The following is an 18,720-nucleotide window of genomic DNA, read 5'->3' as shown; positions in this document are numbered from 1 at the left end:
AAACAATTTATGGACAAAAAAAAATTATTTGACCAAGTATTTTGAAAAGAGATAAGTTTTCAGTTGAGTTCTGAAATATTTATAAGAACAAGCTCCAAGCAATAACAATCAAAATTATCTGTCGTGTGAAGCTGCTTGGAATGCTAAAGTATGGTCCAGAAATTTCTTACTTTTACAGCCCTGTACTGACGGAAAGGTGAATAGGGCATGAGACTTTCTGCTATTTTTATACGATGCTAGAGAGAATCTATTAACCATATAAAATGGAGCGGTAGGTACCATACAGTGAAAGTACTGGAGGCAAGGTTTTGGACAAGATTCACTGAATGTGTTAATGGAAATTAGGGAAGTTCTGGCAGCACTATACTAAGTGATACTAAAACCCTTTCAATGCTTCACTAGATTCATGAGTGGTTCTATAGGACTGGAGATGGGTGAATGGTATTACCACTCACAAAAGTGCAAGAAAATGACTGGCAAGGTAGTTTAGTGCAGTGGTTCCCAACCCTGTCCTAGAGGACCATCAGGCCAGTTGAGTTTTTGGGACAGCCCTAATGTATATGCATGAGAAAGATTTGCATATAATGGAGGCATGCATATCTGTCCCATGCATATTCATTAGGGCTATCCCAAAAACCCAACTGCCCTGGTGGTCCTCCAGGACAGGGTTAGGGAACCACTGGTCTAGTGAGTAAAATAATAAAATCATTGCTAATAATGTGGATTACAGGAAACAACAGATTTTTTATTGACAGAATGACTTATCAGAGAAAGCTGATCCTTTTCTTTGGCTGAGTGACAAGAGATATGAGATGAGAGCTGCCATGCACATATCATCCTCTCCTCAAGTCACTTTATTGGCTCCCTATCCATTACCACATACAGTGATTGACTTATAAGTGCATTCACTCTGCAGCTCCTCTATATCTCTCCTCTCTTATCTCTCCCTATACTCCTCCCTGAGAACTCTGTTCATCAAGCAAGTGTCTCTTATCTGTACCTTTCTCCTCTACTGCCAACTCCAAACTATGTTTCTTCTCCCCTGTTGCACCATACTCCTGGAACAGACTGCCTGAGTCAGTACATCAAGCTCCATCCCTGGCAGTATTCAAATCCAGACTAAAAGCCCACCTTTTCGAGGCTGTGTTTAACTCCTAACCCCCACTCACTTGTAAAGTAACCATGCCTGAGAAACTCTCTAACCCCCTACTTTTCCTGTTTGTCTGTTGATTAGATTATAAACTCTACTGAGCAGGGACTGTCTTTTGAATATTTCTAATGTACAGTACTCCATACGTCTAGCAGCACTATAGAAATGACAAATAGTAGCAGAGATGGATCCAAGGACATCAATAGATGTACTTGGTTTCTCACCAAATCTGCTGATATTGTTCCACTTAGGCAACTTTTAAATGAGTGTCCTTGGCATGGGTTCTAAAGTGACTGGTGGATAGGAGAGGGCAAAGGTTGGTGGCAAATGGAGATCACACTTAGGAAAGGGGTGTTTACCAGTTGCGAGCCACAGAAATCTGCAATGGAGTAGACACACTGGAAGGTGTAGATAACATGTGGAGATCTAGAAAAGCTTGAGGATATTATAGTTTGGCAGCTCAGAATTAATGTTTTAAAATGTAGGGTCAGGCATTCAGGGAGAGGATAGGGGGTTGAAGTTCTAGTTCTTCAGTGCACAAAACAAGAATCTAAGACTTATCAGGTGATTATATTAAGGTGCTAACATATGTAGTGACTACAAAGGCCAGAGAGGATGGATAGAGAGGAATGGCCAGCAGGAAAAAGGAATTTATATTGTCTCTATGTAAGTCTCTGGCAAGATCTTTTCTTACATACAACACTTCTCCCTCCGTATCCACGGGGGTTAGGAGCAGAGCTCGCCCGCGAATATTAAAAAACTGCAAATAATATTCGGGCCAGTTCTGCCTCTAACCGCCAGGCTATTTTAAGCCCTGTAAGCCCCCCTTAAGCTTTACCTGGTGGTCTAGCGGGTTTTCGGGCAGGAGCGATCTTCCCACGCTCCTGCCCCGTGCAGATCGCTCATAGGAAATGGCTGTCTTGAGCTCCCATCGTAGTCTCGAGAGAGTACAGGAGCTCAAGGCAGCCATTTCCTATGAGCGATCTGCACGGGGCAGGAGTGTGGGAAGATTGCTCCTGCCCCAAAAACCCGCTAGACCACCAGGTAAGGCTTAAGAGGGGCTTATAGGGCTTAAAATAACCTGAAAAATTAATTTTTTTTTTTTGTTTAAATATCGCAATGCTGAAACCGCGGATTTGGAGGGGGAAGTGTATTCTGGAGATCATACTTCAAAAAGATATAACCCCATATAGTCAGTCCAGAAGGCACCTACTAAAATGGTACACTGACTTAATCAAAAAGCACTTGAAACAGACTCACAGATCTAAACATATATAGCAGATGAAAGACAGGATTGAGGATATACAATAATGTCTCGCAAACTATTTCCAACCACAGCACACTAAACAGGTGACCGCGGTTCGATGGCACCCACAAGTGTATGGACGTCGATGCGATGATGTCACGGGCACACATGATGTCATCACGTTGACATCTACGCAAGCGCAAAAGCGCTGCAGATGGGGCCCTGAGCCGGCAGGGGGTATCAACAGGACAGGTGCAAAGAGGAGTACAGGTGCTGGGGAGGAGGAGAGGCACAGGTGCCAGCTGACTGTCTACAGGACATGCCACTCTCCGCGAGAGGCACATCTTGGAGGCAGTCAGCTGGTGACTCTCCTCCTCACGTCTCGCAGCACACTTTGAATCTCACTGCGGCACAAAGTTTGCGATTCACTGATATATAACATTTAAATACTGTACTCCCAAGATGTAAATGAACAGAAAATAAGTCTCTTCCAATGGAAAAGATGTTTATCAACAAAGACTTACAAGATGAAGATGAAAAGGGGTAGGAAAAAGAAGTAATTTAAGCAAATTTTTATTTGTTTTACAGAAAGGGTGATAAATGTTCCTCTAGAGGTGGTGGAGACAAGAAAATGACATGGGGACACATTTTTCTCCATCCCCATGGGAACTCATTTTCACATCACGGCGAGTTCTTTTCCTGTCCCTGCCCCATTCCTAAGAGCTCCATCCTCATCTGCACAAGCCTCGAATACTTTAAAATCATAACTGTTCGAGCTTTGTGTGGTTAAGGCAGAGCCTACAGGAATGGAGCAGGGACAGGGACACAGACAGCAACAAAACTCACGGGGTTGAGAATGGGAAATGGAGTTCCTGTGGGAACTGGGACAAATTTGTCGCCGTGTCATTCTCTTGACAAGGACTATATATCAGAATTCAAGAACATTTGGGACAAGCAAAAGATCTAAAGCAAAGGAAGGGTTTTACAGCTGAGCAGCTAATATGGATGGGCACACTAGATAAACACAAACCGCAACCTCTTTACATACCCGAAAATCACAGGCTGCAGATATCGAACCTTCCTAGACAGAACATTCAAGTTCCAAGCTGGTAGACAGCAAACTTGGCTAGGCTACCTCACTGATGCAGCTAGACTGACCTACAGTGTCTTTCGGAAAGAATTAAAAACCACCTTATTTAAGAAATTCATGTCCTAGCCAGATTTTTCCCTACACGATCAAAGCTACCTCACATCACCCGAATTCCTTCATTCCTCTCAATAGGAACCCCATATTCTCTGTCTGCTATTATGTCCTCCTCACAATTGTACCCAGCTTCCTGCTGATGCCCAATGTTTTTCAATGTAATATGAAAATTAAGTTAACTCTTTTCAATAATTCTTTCTCCTAACCATTTGGCACCTTCTAATTCACTGACCGCTGAATGTTCTCATTTCTATCTATACTCTGTAATTCGCTGATTGTACAGCTTATCTTCATTGTAAACCGCCTAGAAGTCGCAAGATTATGGCGGTATAGAAAAATTAAGTTATTATTATTATTATAAATCCTATGCCTTTTCTACCCTCAGGATCTGTTTCTATGTAGTAAACTGTAGTACTGCTTTGCTGTCATGAATCAAAACTCCACAGACACATTACAAAGGTATAGCATTAACTGCAAGAAAGCTGACTTTGAAAATAAAAGTCTGAAAAATGGGGTGTAGCTACAAGGCATGCTTATGCCCAAATAATTAAAAATATAAGAACAATGAAAGAATAAGTAGAACTATGATTAAAAGGAAGCAACAGAATCAAAAGTACAGGCAAACTAATATAGTGAAGAACCCAACTTCTGTTGTTTTATTACCCAGTATTCTGCAAGAGAGAATTCATCTATTTTTTTGAACACAAGCATTATTTCAAATTTCAGTAAGAATCATCAGCTCTGCTTCAAGGGGTACTGAATAGCCCAAGCTAATTTTCAAAAAAATAAAAAAGTGCCATCTTGTTTAGCAAAATGTCACAATCAAGACTTATACGTTCAAGCTAAACAACTCTCAACAGGGTATGAAGTGGACAGCTTTAAACAATCCCAACTACTTGCTGCAAAACAGTCACCTATATAAGAAAATCTTCCTTTGATACGAATGCGTGATCTAATGTGATTAGATTTAACATAAAATCATTGCAAGTTAGAAACAGCTCTAGAGCAAAAGGGCTTTTCCTTGGTCTGTCAAAGCTAGTAAATCCTTACCCGTGTCATTTTAAGAAAATCTAAGGAAGGACGATTCCACCGCACATCATCTTCCCGCCGGCGCTTTAGCCGACTTTTCTTCTCATTGAGCACACAGGGCTGTGAGCGGCATCTTAGCAGGCCCTGTCGCCGGCTCAGCTCTGGGGTGGAGGTGGGAGTGCTGTTAGCTGAAGGCAAGTGGTTCCCCACCTCGATAATGTGCTCCTGTGAGAGAGAGAGGCGACGGCGTGGGTTAAAATCACATTGTCCTGCACAATTCCAATGTATGCTTGAGTTTGTGCTACCCTCACTGCTGTCCACAAAGCCACTGCTGGCAGATGAAGGTCTAGGAACAGGCGATGTGTTCAGGCTGGTGATAGGATACATGTTATTGTTTAAAGATAACATGTTCTGGGGAAGGCTGATACTTGTGCTTCTCTGTAGGGTGGCACTCCCATGGCTGTTGCAGCGCTGTAGAGTGGTGCTACCACCACTATTGCATCGCCTTTTGGACACAGGAGTCCAGACTTTGGAACCAGCTGGCTTCCACGGTGACCGACAGCGAGCCAATTCATCAGGCTCTGACAGGGACCTGCAGTGCCGTTTGGTGGGTGGTGCCAGTGGTTGGCCCAGGTTGTCGTTAAAGTTTAGTTCGCTGATCCATGCACCTTGTGACGACTCCTGCCATTGCAGACTTACACTGTTCACTGTATGGGCACTAAAAAGGCATGATGGGAAAGTAAAAGCCAGATTCTTGTTTCCTTGAGCCCTGATTGGGCAACTTCTGTTTGAGTCTTTCCATGGGCTCTCTTCTATGAAAAAAATTAAAAATAAAAACTTGGATCAATTAATCTACACTTTTGCAATGTGAATAGTTACATATATTTTACAAACAGCATATGATTGAAAATGCTCAGCATGTTAAGAAAATAAGAATCTTCCTATGCTCAAACCTGAGATGTAAAATTTGGGTAGCAAGAACCTTATATATTTTTTCTAATTTCAATTATTTTTATATGCATATCAAGTATGCATATACAAGAAAAGAAAAAGAAAAGTACAAGTACAAAAATGCATTCCAATAGCAATTAAAGAAAATATTATTTCTAAAGTCCACATCATGGAGAGTTTGCAAATAAACATCTAAAGAAATTATACCACTTATATACTATTTGAGTAACACTGTACATAAAAGGCATTATATTTTATAATGTTGAAATTAACTATGCTTTTTACAAGCTAAGCCTGTATTGTTAGCTTTCTGTAAAAGCTCTGAACATTTTGCTTATGCTGTTTGAATAGGTACATAACACAATCATTGCCCATTACTTGTTAGACATGAGCGACAGCAGGATTTTCGGTATACTACTAGTGTGAATACTAGAAGCAGGTTATGTGAAAGCACGGCTCCATGTGAATAAAGAGTAAGAGCTAAAAACTCAAGGACAGATTAGGTCAGGACTTCCAAATTTATAGCCATGATCCTTTTTTAGAACTTAAACTTGCACAACCTACCATTATGACAAATTGGCAAGATTGTATTTCATCCTTTGGCTGATGGTTTTTCTCAACAACTCCTTTCTAGCTCAGTGGTTCCCAACCCTGTCCTGGAGGACCCCCAGGCCAGTTGGGTTTTCAGGATAGACCTAATGAATATGCATGAAGCAGATTTGCATGCCTGGCATCTCCATTAAATGCAGATCTCTCTCATGCATATTCATTAGAACTATCCTGAAAACCCGACTGGCCTGAGGGTCCTCCAGGATAGGGTTAGGAACCACTGTTCTAGCTGATCCTCTTGTTTCCTCTCACCCATCCTCCCCAATGACTCTTCCTTTTTCATTCCTTCTGGCCCCCTCTAACCCCTTTCAATCTCCCTGGAACCTTTAACTCCCTCCCACCCCTCCCTGATGGTCCTATTGACCCATTCACCTCCCATTTCTTCATTTCTTCTCTCATCCTCACCTCATCCTTTTTTTTTTTTTTTTCTAATTCCCTTCCCACACACAATGTTCCTCCCCAACTCCTCTTATAGTCTCCTATAAATTGTATACTCGCCCAATTTATATAGAAACATATAAGATGACGACAGAAAAGGGCTACAGCCCATCAAGTCTGCGCACTCTGCTTACCCACCCCCTGTCTATGCCCTAATGACCCAATTTCCTTATCTTGACCCTCGTAGGGATCCCACATGGGTATCCCATTTATTCTTAAAGTCTGGCACGCAGTCTGCCTCGATCACCTGCACTGGAAGCTTGTTCCAATGATCAACCACTCTATAGCTGGTCCCCCCTGCTTCAAATCTTCTCTTCATATGAATCCCTATAAACGAAGCCCCCAGATAAGCTCAACAGCAAGTGAGATGATATAATTGCAATCTCCACTGGACCAGCCCATCACTCAGGCCAGCTCTTCCCCTCCACTACCCCTATCGCCAGCCAAAAAAACATAATCAACTCAGCCCAGTTCTTCCCTCATGGCTGGTTATGCATTTAATAGTGATCTCCAAGCAGCAAAAAGGAACAATGCAGGATCTTGAGCTCACAGGTCCTGAAACACTTTGCTCCTTCCTTTAGATCTCCAGATATCAGTGAAACCAATGCAAATGGCAAGACTGCTTTGAACAACTCCTAGAACACAGGCCCCATGCTGACTCATTGCTACCACCTGAAGACATGCGATATAAAACACTTGCGACCAATGTTCCCTCTAATTTTTCATAGGCTGTGTGCGCAAAAAATTTCATCTGTGCGTATTTTAAAGAAAAACTAAATTTGTGTGCGCTATAAAAATGATTGCCAGAGTTCAGTTATGGGCATTTATGGGCAGGTCTTTGAGTTTAGTCTGAATTAACGAAAACACAATGTAATTTTAGTTACACTTTATGTAATATAAAGTCTCATTTCAATAAACATAAATTATGTTTCATTGAAATGTTTCATTGAGCACTACCTATAAATAAGGTATGGTTTGGTGGTGACACCAGGAAGTATTTCTTTACAGAAAGGGTGGTGGATCACTGGAACAAACTACCGGTGCAGGTGATCAAGGCCACTAGCGTGCTCGACTTTAAGAATAAATGGGACATCCACGTGGATCTCTACATGGGTCGAGCAGCACTCTGACTTAATGGGGTGGAACAGTAGAGTGGGCAGACTTGATGGGCTATAGCCCTTTTCTGCCGTCATCTTTCTATGTTTCTATGTATCATTGTACTTTATACTTAAAATTTAGAAAATAACAGCAATTTAGTTTTCAAAGTTTTTCCCTGTGATCTTTCATATTTATCCAGTCCGAATAAATTCTGTCAAGATCTGTTGAGCCTCCATCTTGAAGGTGACTCAACACGCATCAGCATTTCCAAATGCTCTAAATGTAAACGATTCCTTTGTTTAGTCTTCAAATTGTTCATTAGACTAAAACCACACTCACAATCTGAACTAGATGCTAAGAATGTGGCACCAATGTCCATCAATTTTGCTAAATCTGCAAATTGATCATTCTGAAATGCAAATTTCATCATATCTGGAAAGCAGTTTATCAGATTGCTTTTGATTTTTCTGCAGCAAGGAATTTAAAGTCATTGTATTGCTGAATAATAACACTTTCCTCTGGAAGAAATTGTTTATACTTTAAGCAAAGAGATCTGGTATGTCCATTTCCGAAGTCAAAGTTGCGCCACTGAGTGTAAAAGTCTGTTTATTAGGATTCCATCTTTAGCTGCCTGCTGTAACATCTATAGGAATGCTGTCAGAACTTTTGCTGAAATACTTTTTGTGCCAATGCCAGCATCAAGGGTGGTGAAGGAAGTTTCTGCCATCTTGTCCCTCCTTCCTCCGCCCGACGCCGTGCAAGCAGGAGGACTCTGCTCTCCCTTAGAGCCCCTGCCTCTCCAGCCACCGGGGATCGCCGACGCAGCCCGACTTTTGAGTCGGATTTTTCTTCTTCAGCCCTTGAGGGCCACCGAAAGCCTCTCCCCGCAGCGACTTCCTAGGCAGAGGAAGGAGGAAGTTTCTGCCATCTTGTCCATCCTTCCTCCGCCCGACGCCGTGCAAGCAGGAGGACTCTGCTCTCCCTTAGAGCCCCTGCCTCTCCAGCCACCGGGGATCGCCGACGCAGCCCGACTTTTGAGTCGGATTTTTCTTCTTCAGCCCTTGAGGGCCACCGAAAGCCTCTCCCCGCAGCGACTTCCTAGGCAGAGGAAGGAGGAAGTTTCTGCCATCTTGTCCCTCCTTCCTCCGCCCGACGCCGTGCAAGCAGGAGGACTCTGCTCTCCCTTAGAGCCCCTGCCGCTCCAGCAACCGCGGATCACCGAACGCAGACCGACTTCTGAGTCGGACTTTTTCTTCAGCCCTCGAGGGCCACCGAAATCCTCCCCCACCCAGCGACTTCCTAGGCAGAGGAAGGAGGAAGTCTCTGCCATCTTGTCCCTCCTTCCTCCGTCTGACGCCGTGCAAACAGGAGGACTCTGCTCTCTATTAGAGCCCCTGCCTCTCAAACCACCTCTCCAGCGAATTCTGAACACAACCCATACATCCACTCTCACAACCAACTCAAATAACTACCAAACCGCAATACTCACAAATTTAAAAAAAAAAAAAAAAAAAATGGCACTGCGTACACACAACCTCATTCTTGCCCTCATACTAATTGCCACATTTATAGCAAAATGGAAAACCACAGGCTACCAAATACAAACCATCCCTATCCTAACAACAACACACAGACCTGTTCAACATACCAGAAAACTGCATACCACTAGAACACTAACTCCATGCCCACTATCCAGCCAAGCCAGCATCCCCACCATCTGGGGAAAAAGACCCCCACCAAAACCTAACTCAAACACACAAAAATACCAAACCTCACCAAGAACTATCATCAATACAACCACTACACCAACCACAAAATACACTACAATTGCTTGCGCATATATGAACATCAGATCCGTAAGCCCAAAGGCAGAATTAATCAAAGATTGGCTGACCAAAGACAATCTAGGCTGTCTCTTCCTAACCGAAACATGGCTCACCTCTGAGTCAGATCCAAGCATCACAGAATTCTGCCCCAAAGGATATAAACTTGAAGTAGTATGTCGAGAAAACAGAAGAGGAGGAGGTCTAGCAATCATAACAAAAAACAATCTCAACATCGACGTACTAACCAAGCACTCCACCCCTTATCTTGATCTGCTAGCCTGCCAAATATCTGACAAATCACTCAATGGAAATCTGAACTGTCTTATTTGCTACATTACACCAGGTAAATGGAATACTTCAAAACAAGAACTTGAAGAATTCATCTTCCAGAACTCACTCTCCTCCACACATAACTTGATCCTCGGAGACTTAAATCTCCACTTAGAAGATCAATCATCCAAACAAACAACAGATATACTCTCATACCTCAACACTTTATCCTATCAAATTCTCAACCCAGAACCCACACACGAAAAAGGTCATCAACTTGATATAGCAGCTTACTCATCTCCAAATCAAAACACACAAAACATCTACATCTCAAACGGGTCCTGGCACCCTACTCTATGGTCAGACCATTTCAAATATTCATTCACTATCAATTGGGCTCAAAATAACAACAAACCCACCCCAAAGAAAACACTCATCAAATTCAGACCGAAAATCGAACCTCACACATTCTGGAACACAGTCGACCCCGAAATCAACCCCAACAACCCCAAAGAATTCATAAACAGCTGGAGGACCCTCAGTGAATCCACACTAAACGAACTTGCTCCAATAAAAAACAAAAACAAAATAGACAGACCATCTAATAAATGGTTCGACAACGAACTTCTACAACTAAAAAGAAAATGCAGACAATTAGAAAGGTCATGGAAAAAACAAAAACACAACAACATCAAAGATGAATGGAAAATCCTAATCAAACAATACAATACCAAACTGAAGGAAAAACGAAAAAACTACTACTCCAAACTCATCAGCACAGAAAAACCAGACACAAGAATACTTTTTGACATCTTAAGAAATCTCACCGATACCAAACCATTTCTCGCCACCCAAGGAAACCAAACCCCCACAGCCACCCAATTAGCGGATCACTTCAAACGCAAAATCATCACAACCAGATCCACATTCAACAATTCAAGAATCAACATAGAAGAAATACGAATTAATCCCAAAACAGATGAAGCAATCCCAGCAGACAGGATATGGACAAACTTCCCAAAGATACAATGGTCAGACTTGAACAGGCTTTACAAAAAATACAGCAAATCCTCATGTGACTTGAACAACTGTCCCTCATACTTACTAGCAACAGCTTCCACCAAATTTAAAGCTAGCCTCACACTATGGCTTCAAACAACACTAAGTGAAGGTCATTTCCCACCGGAATTAGGAGAAATCATAATTACACCTATCCTAAAAGATCCCAAAGGTCCTATAGATAATCCTGCAAACTATAGACCAATCGCTTCAATCCCTCTATACATTAAAATAACAGAAGGCCTTGTCGCACAACACCTCTCCAACTACCTTGAAGACCATCACATACTACATCCATCACAATCTGGATTCAGATCCAACCACAGCACAGAAACTCTATTGGTATCACTATTAGACATTGCCCGACAACACCTCAGCAAAGGAAACAAGCTGCTTCTCATTCAACTCGATCTCTCTGCGGCATTCGACCTAGTTGACCATCACACACTACTCCAGATATTAGACGCAATAGGAATTTCAGGTAATGTTCACAAATGGTTCCAAAGCTTCCTCAAAACACGAACATACAAAGTCAAATCAAAAGAGCACATATCCGACCCATGGTCAAACCCATGTGGAGTACCACAAGGATCACCATTATCACCCATATTATTTAACCTCTTCATAGCATCCCTAGGCATAACCCTAGACGCCCTAAACACAGTATCATTCAGCTACGCAGATGATATAACTATCCTCCTCCCCTTTAATATTCAAGACCCCTTATCCACAAACTACCTGAAAATGATAATGGAAACGGTAGAAAAATGGATGTCAAGTCATAAACTAAAACTGAACTCGGAAAAAACTAAATTCCTACTACTGGAAAGGGAAAAAAAACCATCTCTCACAGAACTAGAAGTAAACACAATCAAGTACCCAATGCAAAGCACACTCAAAATCCTGGGAATCCTACTAGACAGAAATTGCACAATGCAGTCTCAAATCCACAAAATCATCCAAAGAGCATTCTTCACAATACGTAACCTAAGAAAAATAAGAAAATTCTTCAACAAAGATCAATACAAGATATTAGTACAATCCCTAGTACTGAGTATTGTAGATTACTGTAACAGCCTATACCTATCATGCCCAAATTACATGATAAAACAACTACAGACAGTTCAGAACACAGCCCTCAGAATCATCTACTCACTAGGCAAATACGACCACATCACCAAAGCATACTTAGACTCACACTGGCTACCAATAAAAGCAAGATCTCAGTTCAAATTCTACTGTCTACTATACAAGGTAATACATGGAACAGCACCCAGCTACCTAAACAACAGACTACACCGTAACCTCTCACACAGATCAAGGAGAACCCAGAGCCTATTCACTCACCCCCCTCTCAAAGGAACACGACGAAAGAAACTATATGACAGCCTTTTAGCGACACAGGCAGCAAAGATCGATACTACCATCACCAATCTACTGACCAAATCAATAGACATTAAAGCATTCCGAAAAGAAATCAAAACTCATCTCTTCAAAAAACACTTCCCATCATCATAACCTCACAAAAGTTTAAGATAATGCTCTCATGACTACCCAAACACCACCACCAGCAACACCCGAATCCGAACAGTATTATCTCTACTCGTCTAAACAACAGAATCCGGACAATATTATCTCTATTCGTCTAAACAACCTATCACTATCTACTATCTACTACCAATTTATCCTGGAAAAGTCCAGAACAACAATTGTAACTTAACGCATTCTTGTTTATATGTACTGCAATGCTACTGGAAATGTCCAGTCTTCTAACTTGTAATCCGCTTAGAACCGCAAGGCACAAGCGGAATAGAAATCACTTATGTAATGTAATGTAATGTAATGTAATGATATTGCTGTACAGTCAAAAGCAGACAGACCATTCCTTAACTTCATTTTCAGGAAATCTTTCACCCAGATGCAAACATAGGATGTTGATGAAGGTTGATATGAAATTAGTATCCACTGAAACTTTTTCTCCAGACCTCATCCTGTTGTCAAGAAGACCGTTGACTTTATCACTCCACTTAACCTTGTCGCCTAATAATTGCATTCGAAGTTTGTTCAATTTACCCTGTGCAAGATGATAAGCTTCCAATGGTGTCAAACCACGTTTTTGAAATGCCATGGTTAAGGAAGCCAGTTCTGATAAGACATCATTCAAAACTTCAAGTGTAATATGAAATTGTTCAGCTTCTTATAGCAGTACTTTGCAATAGGATTATTATCTTTATCTTCTTCAAAATATTTTAACAGGGGATCATAATTTCGAATAATTGCTTTAAGTGCAAAGTGTCTAGATAACCAGCGCACTTCATTCAGAGGTCTGAAAGCAATTGATTCACATTCAGATGCATCTGCTATTTCTTGAAATTTGCATCATTTAGTAGAAGTCCGACAGAACACCGTGTACAAAGTTCTCATTACAGTTTCTACTTCTTTCATCAATTTTTCTTCTTTCCTTGAATCAGAAAGTCCCAAATCTTCCAGATGTGCAACACAATGTTGCTGCACTAAATGTGGAATGTCTTTTCTCAGCTGTGCTGCAACACCATCTATTTTGCCCAACAAACAGAGGCACCATCAGGAGGTGAACATAACCATTTTATTCAGGTCAAGTTCATGTTTCCTATAGAATTCCCTAATTGCTGTTACTATTGATGTAGCATAACTTTATTCTTCTATAACTTTATTTTTCTATACCGCCACAATCTTGCGACTTCTAGGTGGTTTACAATCAAGAGAGCTGGACATTCAGCGAGTTACAATGCAGAAAGTCAGAGGAAATACAGAGTGCAGAAACATTAAGGAAGCAAAATTATAGATATACAATTTGCTGAGCGAGAGTATAAGGTATACAGATTGGAAGAAATTTCCCAAGTGGGCCTGTTAGGAGAAGGCCGTGCAATTCAAAAAGTACAGCGAAAATTACGATATGATAATAACAACAGTTTATGTATATCACAGAACCAAGAGTTCTATGCGGACTTAAGAGGGGAGAGAGGAAAAGGGTAAGAGGTCAGGAGGACCGTTATTGAGGAGAGAGAGAAGAGCAGGTCAGTTGTTTAGGTATTTCAGGAATAGGTGTGTTTTTAGGTGCTTCCTAAATTCCTCGTAGGTAGTGGGCGAAAGCAGTTGATCTAGGTCTTTACCCCATAAGGCTGCTTGGTGTGAGAGAAGGTGATCATGGTGTTTTTTCAGTTTGCAACCTCTAATTGGAGGGGAAACGAAGTTTGAATGTGTGCTTCTCTTATTTTTGTTGGTGGAAAAGGAGAAAAGGTCCGTTATGTATTTGGGGGCTAGTCCTTATAGTACTTTGAAGCAGAGGCAGGCGAATTTAAACTTTACACGTGCTTCCGTCGGCAGCCAGTGCAACTGTCGGTAATAAGGTGTCACGTGATCGAATTTCTTCAGCCCGAAGATAAGTCTGACTGCAGCATTTTGCATTATTTGAAGACGTCGTATATTCTTTTGGGAGATTGCTAAATAGGCATCACATGCTTCCAACTGTAGCATCCCACCAAATAATGTCCTATACTCATTTGAATTGACTGGCCAATACTTAAAGTAGAGTATTAAGTACTTGTCGACAGAAATGTCTGTGCTTTCATCAACAGTTAACGTATGATATGTTGCTAATTTAATGTCTACCACACGATCATCTTGCACGATGCCATTGATAATTCCAAGAAATTCAAACGCATAGTTTTTGCTTCTCCAGCTATCAGGTATACTAACATACTTCGCCATGTGCTCATTGATATCTTGAACAGAGAGCATTGAGATATTCATCTTAATGGCCAGCACAACACTGTCGACAAGAACCTTAATTTCATCAGGACTGGAACGCTTCCGTTCATTACTAATTTGCCTGTTTTCTTTTATGGTTGGGCTTTCAAGCAACATATTAACCAGTCCCCCTCTTAAATTCGGATTTTTACTTCTGAGTTTCCTAATACTGTCGGTATGAGATTTACTTGATAGATGGCGTTTCAGAAAGTCCAGTTTCCAAACATCATCTCATATTTTTCCAGTAGAGAATTTTCCAGTTGCTTTGGCATCTTGACAATAACAACACACAACTCCATCATCTTCGTCATAGGTAAATATTTCACACAGTCGAACACGCATTGTATTTCGAGATTCCGGTGTCTCCGTTTCAACAATTTCATCAAGCCATTCAGACCTAAAAGCTGTTGCAGCTCTCTTGCGTTTTACACTTTTCACCATTCGCGGTTTAGACATTTTAAGAGTTATATCTGGTTGCAATTTAAACGAATACAATTATACAACCGCAGTACCATGCAGCACACTATGATTCCACGAAATAAACAATATGGCAGAACTTCAGGAAGTCAAAGAATCGAAGTGTTTCATATCCTATGGGCCTATGGGGCACGTGACGTGTCAAGTTCAACTGCCAAAGATAACAGAATCACGAGAATGACTTAAGATTTATATTATAGCGCTTCAATAAATGTGATAAATGGGAAATCGGAACAGCTGGTCTTCTGCAACATTTCATTTTAGCAGTGAAAATCATTTTTGGCAAAAATTTATTTTTTTTGTGCGCACTTTTAATTTGTGTGCGCGGGTTCAGCAAGTTGTGTGCGCGCGCACAAGCGCTCAGCTTAAAGGGAACAGTGCTTGCGACCATGACTGGCAGTTTGATATCAAGTACTACAAGAATAACTTTTTATGCAAAATAAGCAGCATTTTGTTTAGAATAGTTCAACTCCTAATATATATTTCATGCTGTTTTAATTTTCTTGCTAGAGACTGACATTAATGACCAGTGTGGTAGTAACTCAAGTTAACAAAAGAAAAGAAAAAAAAAAATCTTTGCCTGGAGACTACACACAGTACAGCAGAAGAGGCAAGGAAGAAGTCCAGTCAGCCAAGGAAAATTATCTTTATTCAAAAACACAAATCCCAACTAGGATCCTAGTTTCGGCATCCAATCGACGCTTTCCTCATGTGACACAACTTCCAGATGGTCAGAGACATGCATAGGTATTTAGTCACATCCCAAATGGTTTTTCAGGAACATTAAAGATGGTCCAAAGAGCTAGCCCTATATGGCTGCTTTCCAGTACCACTTCCTGGTTGCCTGAAGCCAATCAACAGAACCTGCACGAGTCCTCAGCATTATCTCTAGCAGCCACTCAGAGGAACTTGTATGCAGCGTTACCTGTTACCGTTTAACTGGTAACGCTGCATACAAGTTCCTTTAATTGGCTGCTAGAGATAATGCAGAGGACTCCTGCAGGTTCTGTTGATTGGCTTCAGGCAACTAGGAAGTAGTACTGGAAGGCAGCCAGATAGGGCTAGCTCTTTGGACCATCTTTAATGTTCCTGAAAAACCATTTGGAATGTGACTAAATACCTATGCATGTCTCTGACCATCTGGAAGTTGTGTCCCCTGAGGAAGGTGTCGGTTGGATGCCGAAACTAGGATCCTTGTTGGGACTTGTGTTTTTCAATAAAGATAATTTTCCTTGGCTGACTGGACTCCTCCCTTGCCTCTTCTGCAGTAACTCAAGATAAAGCGTTTATAGCACTAATCACAAGGTTTGACAAAGTGGGCTGTTGAATAACTTTCATTGCAAAATCAGCATCTCAGAGCTAATGACAAACGAATGCTTCTGCAAATGTGGAGGGTAATTTTATATAAGGATGCCTAAACTAGAAAGGCACAAAAGGAACACATTGTACTTATTCTAGAAAAGCAACATATGTGCCTGTGCATATACATAAACTTGCCTTTCCAAAAGCAGCCATACAAAATTACACCTGCTCCAAGGACAACAGAGCTTTTCCACCTACATTTACCGTATTTTCACCCATATACCGCGCACCCGTGTAAAATGCACACATGGGTATAGCGCGCGGGGAACACAAATTTATGTTTAAAAATTTTAATATAGCGCGCACACGCGTATACCGCGCATGCTAAAACCTCCTCCCGCCTACTCCGAACCGGCATCCTCCCCCCCGCTCACTTACCCACGTTTTACAACTTTTTTTTTTCAATCCGATCGGCATCCCCCCTGCGAACCGGCATCCTCCCCCCCGCTCACATCACCCCCCCTCCCTCGCGATCCTACATCCCCCCAGCACCGCAAAACATCTCTTACCCGATTGGGCACCGGCACCAGCACCAATGCACAGGACGTGCCAGTGCCAGAAGATCCTCCCTCGTTGGTTTGGGCTGGGCCGGGCGGTGCGGTGCGGGAGAGATCCTCCTTCTTCCTGCGCCGGGCTGGACTAGGCTTTGAGCATTTGCGCATGCTCAAAGCCTTCTGGTCTTGCTCTCTCCGAACTAGGCTTTGAGCATTTGCGCATGCTCAAAGCCTTCTGGTCTCGCTCTCTCCGAACTAGGCTTTGAGCATTTGCGCATGCTCAAAGCCTTCTGGTCTCGCTCTCTCCGAACTAGGCTTTGAGCATTTGCGCATGCTCAAAGCCTTCTGGTCTCGCTCTCTCCGAGATAATCTCTGAGAGAGCGAGACCAGAAGGCTTTGAGCATGCGCAAATGCTCAAAGCCTAGTCCAGCCCGGCGCAGGAAGAAGGAGGATCTCTCCCGCACCGCCCAGCCAAAACCAACGAGGGAGGATCTTCGGGCACTGGCACTGGCACGTCCTGTGCATTGGTGCTGGTGCCGGTGCCCAATTGGGTAAGAGATGTTTTGCGGTGCTGGGGGGATGTAGGATCGCGGGGGAGGGGGGTGACACGAGCAGGGGGGAGGATGCCGGTTCGCAGGGGGGATGCCGATCGGATTGAAAAAACAAAGTTGTAAAACGCGGGTAAGCGAGCGGGGGGAGGATGCCGGTTCACAGGGGGGATGCCGATCGGTTTGAAAAAAAAGTTGTAAAACGTGCTCACACGTATAACACGCATGGTTATGCACGGTTTGTAAAATCGTGTATAACGCGCGCATTATATGTGTGAAAATACGGTATATGGATTTGTATGTATTTTACAACATATATGCATTATCTTACCTCCACACATCCCAGGAATGCTTACATGTGTATACTGCACTTATTAAACTGCCCAGGGTATACACAGATACTCATAAGTACCTGTTCCTGCACCAGCCAAGATAAAAGTTGGCAAGTAATTTGTACCCTCCAACCTTGAACCCAAATTTTCAAAGGGAAAATATGTGCATAATTTCCTCTTGAAACAAAGCATCTAGAGACATTGTAGTATCATGTTTCTCTGTAAAACTATATATTTGAAAATCCAGAGTATGCATGTCCTAAATAACACCCTAGCAATGCTTCTACCCAATTTAGCTAGAAGTACAGTAGTTAAAGAAAGCCTACATCCATTTCCAAAATGTTCACTCTTCATTGCCTTTATCTATGAAGTATTAAAATGGAGTTTGATCCATATATTAAAACAGCTAAATAAAAATTATATCCCAGAAAGTTATGAAAAATGAAGTAGGATAAAAACCAAAAGAGATTGGTTAGATAAGTGTTCACCCTTGTGCTTCTATTTCCATCTTAAATATACCCATGGAACCCATATAAAAAGCTGATGTTGGGGTCCAAAATATTTTACCACATTGTAAGTGAATTAGCGTTATATGGGAATCCAAAGAATAATAAAAAGAGATTAGGTTCTTACCTTGCTAATATATTTTCTAGTGGATAGGTGTATCTTTCTGGACAGTAAGGTTTTTTTAAATTCAATTTTCTATACCGTTCTCCCACAGGAGCTCAGATCAGTTTTACATGAATTTATTCAGGTACTTGAGCATTTATTCCTGTCTGTCCCGGTGGGCTCACAATCTATCTAATGTACCTGGGACAATGGGAGGATTAAGTGACTT

The 18,720-nt window shown here is 41.9% G+C and overlaps 1 protein-coding gene across 5 annotated transcripts in view; it reads right to left on the bottom strand.

The window, feature by feature from the left end:
* Positions 1–18,720, bottom strand: part of FAM53A (family with sequence similarity 53 member A) — a 195,883-nt gene that overhangs the window by 105,127 nt on the left and 72,036 nt on the right. For 3 of the 5 annotated variants that reach the window (XM_033951121.1, XM_033951143.1, XM_033951111.1), the window contains one exon: positions 4,651–5,441. In XM_033951121.1, coding sequence (XP_033807012.1) covers positions 4,651–5,441 — 791 coding nt within the window. The remainder of the gene's footprint in view (positions 1–4,650; positions 5,442–18,720) is intronic. The other 2 variants (XM_033951151.1, XM_033951132.1) reach the window with 1 other exon arrangement.

The sequence above is a fragment of the Geotrypetes seraphini genome, chromosome 1 (genome assembly GCF_902459505.1).
Source record: "Geotrypetes seraphini chromosome 1, aGeoSer1.1, whole genome shotgun sequence".
Lineage (NCBI taxonomy): Eukaryota > Metazoa > Chordata > Amphibia > Gymnophiona > Dermophiidae > Geotrypetes > Geotrypetes seraphini.
Note: the sequence above shows the minus strand (reverse complement) of the source record. Positions and strands in the feature narration are given on the sequence as shown.